At 42.8% G+C, this 11,158-nt stretch overlaps 1 protein-coding gene across 1 annotated transcript; it reads right to left on the reverse strand.

Moving 5' to 3' along the window:
- Nucleotides 1–499: 499 nt before the first annotated feature.
- Nucleotides 500–1,483, reverse strand: LOC110315501 (mas-related G-protein coupled receptor member A6-like). The gene has a single exon (XM_021189543.1). It carries the CDS (start codon nt 1,439–1,441, stop codon nt 500–502), a length of 942 nt encoding a protein of 313 aa, XP_021045202.1. The 5' UTR covers nt 1,442–1,483.
- Nucleotides 1,484–11,158: the final 9,675 nt, after the last annotated feature.

Below are 11,158 nucleotides of genomic sequence, written 5' to 3' on the forward strand. Positions count from 1 at the left end.
TGTGTGTGTGTGTGTGTGCGCGCGCGCGCATGCATGCATGCCTGTGTTTATGTTGAGGATCCTTTATTCCTTATTTGCTGTATATCAAATCCTGCCTTCTGTTGTATACCCCAGATGTCATGTGTTGAATCTTATTTCATGTTCAGCTCTCTAAAACCTACATTCAGGTACAGAACAATCACAGACAAGAGAGTCATGGTTCTAGACTTGGGATATTTCCATGCCAACAAGAGTTCCAAAGAAACTGCAAGAAAGCTTCAGAGGAAGTTAGGATGATAATTTGGTTAATGTCAAGAAGGATGCAGCCACGATACTTTCTGATTAATGGTATTACTCAGGAGAGGTAGAAAAACTAAGTCAGTGGAGAGTTGTTGAAGATGTGGGTGGACCACTGTGGCATGTCAAGTCAGTCAGCTGAGAGGAGAGTGGACAGTGGTCAAGTGCAGCAGGGCAGAACTCACTCCAAAGCCATCTCTGAGGTCCATGCAAAGGCTCTTCATCATGGCTCTTCTTTGTTGCTTGACATCTCCACCATGTTTTCAGTTGTCTCAGGAGTGTCCTGGAGTGCTCTCTGGAGAACCATTTTGAGGGTCTGGTGCTTCAACCGATGCCTGAAGGAGCCCACAAAGAAGTAAATGATGGGATTGGCACAGCTGTTAATAGCAGTCAGGACACGTGTTGCCTGATAAAGTTTAAGCTCAGATATAGTAAAAACATAGTTAATCCGGTTTAACAGGAACCAGTATAAGCCAAAGGGCAACCCACAGAGGAGAAAAACCAAAATGGTCAGCATGATGGTCACGTACAATCTGGTAAGCTTCATCCGCCCAGCGCCACAGAACAACCTGGCCAGTAGAGCCAGGCTGGATAGACAGAGGACCACAAGCAAAATCATCAGGTATGCAGCATTAAAATAGCTCGAAACCAGACACCCATAGACATTTACATATTTGGTATCTAAGAGACTGCAGAAATACCTATTCTGAATGCATACCAACATGGACAAGACCCAGATTGCAGCACACATGACAGTTGATGTGTGTTCTGGGCGGTGGCAGTGATACCAGATGGGGCACAGGACAGAGAGGCAGCGCTCAGTGCTGATGGCACTGAGTATGCTCAGACCTGTGACGTAGAGAACCACCATGAAGGTGTAAAAGCATCTGAGAAACATACTGTTGCGGGAGAAAAACTTGAGAAGAAACATTGGGATAGATATGATGTGACAGAGGAGGAAGAGGAAGTCAGCCAGGGCCAAGTTTAGGATATAGACTGTGAAGGCATTCCTGCGCAAGCGGAAGCCCAGGAGCCAGAACACAATGGCGTTTCCTGTCAGCCCGACCAGTCCGAAGATGGAGATCATCAAGTTTGGGGTCAGGGTGCTGATGTTGATACTTCTGGAGATGGTTTCGTTTGTTGTATTTGTTGTTGTGGGTGCCATTGCCAAGGCTGAGGTGTTTAGGTTCAGAAACCCTGGGCTGGTGCTGCTGGGAACACAAAGAAGAAGTGAGACCTTCCCTATGAACACACCTTTTGTTTTTCTTTTTTCTTTGTTCTTTTCTTTTCTTTTTTTCTTTTTTTGTTGTTCTTTATTTTTTTCTATTGGATATTTTCTTTATTTAAATTTCAAATGTTATCCCCTTTCCCTCTTTTCCCCCTCCCGGAAACCCTCTATCCCATCCTCCCCCACCCCCCTGCTTCTATGAGGGTTTTCCTCCACCCACACACCCACTCCCACCACTCTGCCCTCGATTCCCATACACTGTGGCATCTATCGAACCTTCATAGGTCCTTGGACCTCTTATTCCATTGATGCATGACATGGCCATCCTCTGCTACATATGCAGCTAGAGCTTGTGTACTTTTTTGTTGATGGCTTTGTCCTGGGAGTTCTTTAAGGGGGGTCTTGTTGGGTGATACTGTTGTTCTTCTTATGGAGATTCAAACTCCTTCATCTCCCTCAGTCCTTCCTCTAACTCCTCTATTAGGGACTCTGTCCTCAGTCTAATGGTTGGATGCTAACATCTGCCTCTGTATTTGTAAGGCTCTGGCAGGGCCTCTCAGGAGATGGCTATATCAGGTTCCTGTCAGCATGTACTTGTTGGCATCCACAATAGTCTTTGGGTTTGGTAAATGTATATGGATGAATCCCCAGGTTGGACAGTTTGTGTGTGGCATTTCTTTTAGTATCTGCTCTACACTTTATTTCCATATTTGCTCCTGTGAGTATTTTGTTCTCCTTCTAAGAAGGACTGAAACACACACACTTTGTTCTTCCTTCCTATTGAGCTTCATGTGGTCTTTGAATTTAATCCTGGTTATTTGCAGCTTTGGGGTAGTATCCTCATATCAGTGAGTGCATACCACGAGTGTTCTTTTGTGATTGGGTTACTTAATTTAGGATGATATTTTCTAGTTCTATCCATTTGCCTAAGTATTTCATGAATTCATTTTTAACAGCTGGTTAGTACTCCACTGAGTAAATGCACCAAATTTTCTGTATCCATTCCTCTGTTGAGGGCAATCTAGGTTCTTTCCAGCTCTTGGCTATTATAAATAAGGCTGCTCTGAACATATTAGAACATGTGTCCTTATTACATGCTGGAGCATCTTCTGGGTATATGCCCAGGAGTGGTATTGCTGGATACTCCAGTAGTACTATGTCCAATTTTCTGAGGAACCTCCAAACTGATTTCTAGAGTGGTTGTACCAACAATCATTCCCAGCAGCAATGGAGGAGTGTTCCTCTTTCTCCACATCCTCCCAAATATCTGCTGTCACTCATCTGCTGCTGAAATTTTGATTTTAGCCATTTTCACTGGTATGAGTTGCAGTCTCAGGCTTGTTTTGATAGAACACACCTTTTGTTAAAGACATATTTTATTAATACATATTTGTTGGGCATAAGCAAAAGGAACCAATTCTAAGAACTACCATTTCATTTTCAAACTCCATTTAATCATAGAAACTAAATCCAAGGTCCCAGGACCCAGTGGGAGCTGGGGACTTCCCAGTAGCTGAACTGCTTCTAGTATAAGGAAATAGTTGTCAGAGTCCAGATATCTCAGGGGCATCTTCTTCATGTTGCTGGCGGGGTCAAATTAAGTTTATATTCCCAAGCCCAGGAACTTATTCCTAACCTGATTGGTGAAAACACCCTTGCTCAACCCCTCATGTGAAAATATGATTGGACAATGCTTTGGCCCATTCTTCTACCCAATCAGTAAGATTCCATTCCTTAAATAATCTGTACAACATTCCTTCAGGGTTGTAGTTCAGTTCTTGGGTCTATTCTGTATCCCCATAACCACAATCAGCTTGATGACAATAATTTTTTGTCATCTGCACTACCATGGTATTTGAGTTATTTTGGATTTAAGCAGATCCCACATCATACTCACTGTATGAGGTGATGAGTTTTATTATGAGATTTTCATGTATTTATAATACATTTTTTATAATCATTAATTATTTGTCAGGCCTAGGCAGCCTGCTAGGAATAATGGCTTTTGTGTTTCAGGGCAGGTGATAGAGGCTGGCAGAGGGCCGGCAACTTATTAAGAACCCCAAAGCCCTGGAATCCATCCCTCTCCTTTGAGCAGCCTCTTAGAATCATCACCTCGGTATATTGATTATGTGGATGGGAGAAAAACCAGAGAAGAAATATTGAAAGCCAGCAAATATCCAACTTTGAGATGGCAGTCCATACTGTACATTAAGAAAGCATCCAGTTTAAAGAAAGTACAGAAAGAGTGAGGAGAAGAAGCTGACAACAGGCAGGGAATAGAAGTAAAATCAGAGACTGGAAGATTTGTTTCTTAGTTTAGGAATTGATAGAGAGCCTCCAGGCCAAAGGAGGATGCAGATAGACACCCAGGAATGAATGCACGGCTTTCTACCTGTGCTCTTTTAAGAGACACCAGCCACTATGGTCCCAAGGGAATAAAAAAGGAAGTAAGTGGAAACCCAGTAAATCTTTTACTTCCAATTAGGGGGCTTAGGAATGTTCAAAGCTAATTTCAGGGCATGAGATATTTTTCTGTAATATTGAACCAGTAAATTCAAAAGGAACACGTTATATTTAGATTGTTGACTTGCATACTTGGGTTTGTAGAATCCTTATTTAACATGGGTGAAAAAACTAAAATTTAATCAGACAGAGGAGTAATTTTCTGATCATGCTATATGAGCTATTTCAATACTCATTCCTGATCTCTTGCTGTGCTGTTCAAGGCTCTGTCTCCTCACATTGCTATAAGACCCTACTATGTTGCCCTTCACCACTACACACTCTTCCCTTCATGCCTGCCTCACTACACACTCCTCTCTTGGTGCTAATCATCATGACACATTCCCATTGTGATGTTCTACAACACTCAACAAACCAACATGGAACTCTACCTGTCTATACAATCCCACAATTATGCCCTTCATCACTACACACTCCTATTATGATGCTATAAATAACTTCAGATTCCTAACATGATGCTGTAAATAACTACACACTTCCACTGTGATGCTCTACCACACTATACACACCAACATGGTGCTCAGCATCCCTATAGAGTTCTACCATGATGTTCTACATCACATGGAGAACCACAGTTCACTAGATCACTACTCAATGATTACTCAGCCCACAGTGTGTGTGGCCCTTTTACATCAATCATTAGTGAAGAAAATGGCTACAGACTTGCCTGCAATGCTGTCTGATGGTGATATTTTCTCAGTTCTCTCTTGGTTTGTCTAGGTTTGTGTGGAATTGACAAAAAAAACCAACCAAACCAACTCAACCAAACAAGAAATACTATGGCCAATAAAGAGAAATATTCCCAAGGGCATTTCAAGATTCTCTGGCCAGACTCTATCCAATACATGCTCATGAATTTGAAAGACTTTCCTGTGAGACAAATGGCACTAAAGGATTTTCTTACACTACTGGAAATGTTTTCTCTGGTTCATTTGCTGAGGTTCTCAGAGGCTATTGTAGTCTTGACTCTTGGGAGTCCAGGTACTGCTTGAGTTGGTATTAGACATCGCCATTGTTCTTGTGGAACATTCAGAATACAAAAGTATTGGATTGTGGAATTTTCCACTGAAATTCCAAAGGAAAGCTAGAAAGTCTGGCAGTGTGTAGCAGGGAGGCATTCATTACAGAGGACCCCCCCCCTACACACACACACACAAGAGTGTGATAAGTGAACCTTCAGGGTAAATCCTAAACTGCAATATCAATCCCAGGATGTTGGAGATGTCACAGGTAAAGAACTCTGCAGAAGAGAGGCATAGATACCAAGTGGAACCAGCTTCAGAGGAAGGCCAAGAGGGCTACAAACAGCAAGTCTCTAGGAGCTTAGCTGCCCAAGTCTGTTGGCATGTAGTTCATGATACCCTATGCCCTAGATATTGGACATGGGCCACAGTGTGCTTCCTGCTGGGTTTTATTCTTGCTGTTATGCTATCCTTTCTCTCCATTCCTCCATTTATCCCTATTGGGATGGAGATATTTACATTGCCACAGTTTGATGGGATTATATAATTTTTATATTTTTCAATCAATCATGGATGAATATGCATGCTTAGTTTCAGGAGAGACTGAATTTGTAATGTTGGATCTATTAAAACTTTGAGGACTTTGGCATTTGGACTGGGTAGAGGCCTGGGTGGATTTTTTTGTGAGAGAGTAGGAAGTCATTTGAGGATCAACCCTAAAACTTTATGGTTTAAAGTGATGATTTGGTGTATCAGGTTGGGAAGGGGTGGAATTTGTCACAGTGCATCTTGACTGTAAATTTCATTAGGTTAAGAAACACGTGGGAGATACATAAAGCATATCTTTCTATATGTGTATAAGGTCACCTCCAGAGACAGCTGATGAGAATGGATGCAATAAATATATTAAACCATTGGCAGACTCCACATGATGGTTGTGTTGTTGGGAGTTTGGGCCTACTTGGATGAAATAGGTCAGTGGCATTGTGTTCCTTGGTGTACTAGCTTTCTCTAGCAACCTCTCTGTATGCTGAGTTCATTTATAGTCCTAGTGGTCTTTGGCAGACTTAAAGCTATAAATACAAGTCAGACCTTGCCACATGGAAAAAGTCAGGACTGGACATACTCACTCTTAATTAATATTTAAATCTGTTCTTGTCTGAACTTACCAGAAAGGACTTCTAAAACTGTGATAGTTTGTTTATGCTTGGCCCATGATGTGGCAATACTAGGTGTGGCCCTGTTGGATTAGGTGTGTCATTGTGGTTTTGGGTTATCAGACCCTCATTCTAGCTGCATGGAAGCCAACATTCTGCTAGCTGCCTTCAGATGAAGATGTAGAACTCTCAGCACCTCCTGCCTGGATGCTGCCATGTTCCTGCCTTGATGATAATGGACTGACCCTCTGAACCTGTAAACCAGCCTTCAAATAAACATTTACCTTATAAAACTTGCCTTATAACTAGTGTATGTTCTTAGCAATAAAACCCTAAAACAACTAATATGTTGAATAAAACAGTAAAATCCATCTTTGACTTTTCTTGTTTTATTTGAGATTATAGAAAAAAGGCTTTCATCTTTTTCTGATATCAGCTGGGTTTCGTGGAGTGTGCTGTTTGTTATGTTGAGACACACTCCTTTCGGACATATCCATTAAGTTTCAATTTTGGTATTCTGAAGGAATGAATTTTCAGAAATGTCACATTTTGCATCTTTTTTGAAGATTTTACTTGAGTTTTGGTTGTTTTGTGTATGTGTATCTGTGACAATGTGGTGTTTGTGTGTGTGTGTGTGTGTGTGTGTGTGTGTATGTTTGTGTGTGTGCATGAGCATTGGAGAAGGTCAGAGACTGTTGTCCATTCTTGTTATCCTCAATTGGTTGATAGCTTAGTTTTTAAGACAGAGCATCTCACTGAGCCTACAGCTCACTCATATAGTCAGACTAATTGGCCTGCAAACTTGGAAGGACCCTCCTGTCTGTGCTTCCTTTACAGGTATGTGCCAAGCCTGGTTTTATGTGAGATGCCAGGTGTTTGAGTTCTGGGCCTCATGCTTGTACAAAAGGCACTTTACCAACTGAATAATCTTCCCAGAACCCCCTTCCTTTATTTTGTTCATTAGTGGAAGTCTCTTTTCTTCTTGTGGTGAGGACTGAAGCTGAGGCTTGTGTGTGCTAAATACACACACCACCCTCAGGCCTCCTTGAAATCTCTTGAGCGTGTTGGCAAGCATACCATCTATGTATTCAAGGAATGGGTTATGGATTCAGTGCTCACAATCTGACTTTGTGGACCTAGAGATTCTAAGCAGCCTGCTCATTTACTCCTGAGCTCCCAAACCTGAGGTTTGTGGTGATTTTGCTCTTGGGGGGGGTGTTGTCACTGTCTTTCCACTAGGAGCCGCACCAAGCCTTGGTTTGCCCTGAGTTCAGAGGTGGTATTAATCCCAGAACTCAAGAAGCAGAGGCAGAGGAAGGCAGATTTCTGAGTTCGAGGCCAGCCTTGTCTACAGAGTGAGTTCCAGGTCAGCCAGAGCTACACAGAGAAACCCTGTCTCGAAAACAAAACAAAACAAAACAAAACAAAACAAAACAAAACAAAAACAAAACAGAGGTGGTATAAAAAGTACTAGAGGACCACACAAAAGGGAACTTTGCCTTCAGAAGTCTCAGGCTGGCTCTGTGTTAGAGGCAAGCACCTCTTGTACTCACCAGCATGTTCCCAGGCACTGTAGCACTCTTTGTTACTGTGTGTGTGTAGCTCTCATACAATGGTTTGGTGTCGATTTCATGGTTTTTCCTCAGTCATTACTGCCTGGGACTGGGAGAGGGGTGTAGTGGGCATTGTGGTAGGAAACACTGACATCCCTAAGCCTACAGAGACCTTGCAGCTCTTGCGAGAAACAGGATATTTTTGTTTCAGGTTTCCTGTTGTTGAGGTAAATTCATGGTTAAAAATAGCATGTTCAGATATAGGTAAGCAGACCAGGGCAGGACCCATCCAACAGTGGGCTACTATTCTTGCCATCTGGCATGAGGACAGGTCCAGAGGATTCACAATGGTCTCCTTCTTGGGAACAGCCATCTATATGGCTCACACTGAATTCTAAGGCAACATCTTGAGGATTCAACTTTGTCTTAAGTCAGTGGCTGGGACTTTAGTCAGTGATGTGCAGTGTGAGGTTGGGAGATGGATGCTGGGATATACCGAAGGCAGTGACACCAGCGAGCTAATGGATGAAGGAATCTGCACTATGTCACAGATCCACTAAAGCACACACTAAGGCTGCTGCAGTACCAAGTGAAACCCAAATGTGTCCCTTTAGGGGACAGTCTCTGTGGCTTGCATGGGTGGGGTTAAAGAGTCAGTATGAAAATGCTGGGCAGTGGATGAGATGTTTAAGCACTGTCTAGTGTTGGATCTCACTGAAGTGGCTCTGGTATTCTGTAAGGCTAAGTCACAGGTTCAATTTCCTGCCTTATCTCCCAGTGAGTGGAGTCTTCTGTCATAGTGAGGTTGGGTAGAGATGGGAGAGACAGCCATTAGGTATGGGCTAGTGTAGTTCTAGAGGCTCAGTTCTGGGTCACTTGCTTAGAGGAAGGGATGTGTGGGCCTGACTGGTACTAGGTGTCATAATGAAACACCTGATACAAGATTTTCAATGTAAGATCTGGACTCAGTTTACTTTACTTTCTTGATTTAGCAGGAACCTCTCTCTACCAATGAGGGGAGAGGTGATACAGGAAACTTTCCATTTCTGCTTCTAAGGTTACTTAAAAAATACTAGAACCAGGTATTCTAGTCTCATGCCTCGTTCTTTCAGTTCTAATGATAATGCTGTAGTGAATGAATAGGTGTTCCTCAATGAGGACAGATGAAGGAAGATAGTGAATTATCTGGGACTTCTTGCATTTGTGATGATCAGCCACAAGGCTGCCAGAAGATGTGAGTCATATGAGAGGCAGGAGGATTAACAGCACACTGTAGACCAAGACAAGGAAAACCCCAGAAATACTGAACTTTAGGACCCAAAGGCATAGGTGGTAGGGCACAATTCTCTTGACCCGAGTAGGGCAATATCCAAGAGCCACACTCAATAAACTATTTCTCTGCAAAACCAAGGTTTAAAACTCTATCTGCCTCCAAGTAGTGGTACCACCTTTGCTCCCAACATTTGGGAGGTAGAAGATCTTTGTGACTTCCAGAACAGCATGGTCTGTAGCGTGAGTACCAGGACAACTAAGGTTACACAGAGAAACCCTGTTTCAGAGAGAGACAGAGAGAGACAGAGAGAGAGACAGAGAGACAGAGAGAGAAAGAGACACAGAGAGAGACACACTGAGAGAGAGAGAGAGACACAGAGAGATTTAGAGACAGAGACAGACAGAGACACAGAGAGAGTGTGTGTCTCTGCATCCTAGAAGTATAAAATGGGGGAGGGGTCCCCACCGTTTCCTAGCTTGCTCACTGTTGCCAAGGAGCTGAATTACATTAGGAGAGGTGGGAAAGTCAAGCCCTTTTGCTTTGGAGAAAACATCAAACATTTTTATATAGCTATCCCAAATGTACCTTGCGCCTCCATTGGATGTGAATGTCTACTCTGACAAGCAGTGTGGATCTAGGATGTTGATTGTTTTCTTGGTCCTGGATCTACTTGGGCAGAAAGTGCTAACTGCTGAAGAGGTAATAAAGCCAAACACAAGGGTAGGCTGCAGCCTAAATTCTGGAGTTCAAGGTTCAGGGTACAAATGCAAGGGATATGGAAAGTAAGGTGGTGTGATATATTAAAGAACTAATTAATCCCCAATAAGCAAACATAAATATACCAAAATTGTTGAAATGCCAGATAAATAATTCAATAGCCCAGTGTTAAAGACTATGAACATCCTCTAGGCATATTTGAACAAACTGAGGAAGAGAGGGTGTCAGCTGAAAACATAGGTGAGTCTGGATATGGCAGAGTTCTCTTTTGTTCTCAGCTCTCAGGAAGCAGAGGTAGGTGGATCTTTTTGAGTTCCAAGATCTTTGTGAGGTCATCAGCTCCTGACTCCAGTTTCCTTCCCTGATTGAGTTCCTGGTCTGTCTTCCTTTAGTGATGAACAGTGATATGGAAATGTGAGCTGAATTAACCCTTTTTTCCAAGCTTGCTTTTTGGTCATGGTGTTTCACTGTAGCAATAGTAAGCCTGCCTAAGACAGACACTACAATATGCAATCTAAAGGCAGTAACTGTCCGGTCTTATTCACCACTCTAAGAGCCTAAATTCACTCTAAGGTGAATTTGAATTAGTAGGAACTCAGGTTTGCTGACTGACAGACAGACTTTGAGAGTGGCTGACTGGCTGAACATGCTGCACCCCTGCCTTCATTCCCTTGGCACTTAAGGCCTCTGGAGCAATTCCTTCTGGTTGTGACCTCCTTACCACCATAATGATATAGTGATGAATGATGTATCTGTTAGCAGCTTGATGCTGAGCCAGTATCCTTGTCTTTTCTGTTCTTTAGTTTCTCATCCATAGGTAGGATTAATGCCAGCATGTGCTTTCTCATGGTGAAGCTTGTTCTGTGCTTGGACCATTCAGGTTACATAGAAGACACTTGATAAATATACACTGAGCTGAATTGTACTCCCAGGTAATTCTGTAGGAATATCATTACCCCTATGTCCTACAGGAGGGATCGGCAGCTCAGAGAGGTTAAATGATGTGCCTCAAGACACCAGGAATGAAGGACAAACCTGGAATTGTACACAGCTCTCTGGATTTGATGTCCCCAGCTTGCTTAATAAAACTTATGTCTGTGACCCATTGGATGGTCAGTTCAAGTCAGCAGATAGCTGAGAGTAAATTAAAGCATGTGCCAGGGCTGGCTCTCTCATACTCATTAACCCCACAGACAGCAAGCAGCACCTGATAAATGGAACTGGGTTGTTTAAATCTGAGGAGACCATCTCCAAAGGAGCAGCGGTGCTGTGACCACAGGTCCACAAGAAAACAAGCACTACCTGCCATTTCTGGTCTACAAAGCAAGTTCTTGGTCAGCCAGAGCTACAAGGTGAGACCCTGTCTTAACAAAACAAAACTAAAGCAGCAGTAACAACAGGAGCAGCAGCAACAGCAGCCACAGCAGTGACAACAAAAACAACAATTAGGGAGAAAAAAAATCAGA

This window comes from Mus pahari, unplaced genomic scaffold (genome assembly GCF_900095145.1).
Source record: "Mus pahari unplaced genomic scaffold, PAHARI_EIJ_v1.1 scaffold_11136_1, whole genome shotgun sequence".
Classification (NCBI taxonomy): domain Eukaryota; kingdom Metazoa; phylum Chordata; class Mammalia; order Rodentia; family Muridae; genus Mus; species Mus pahari.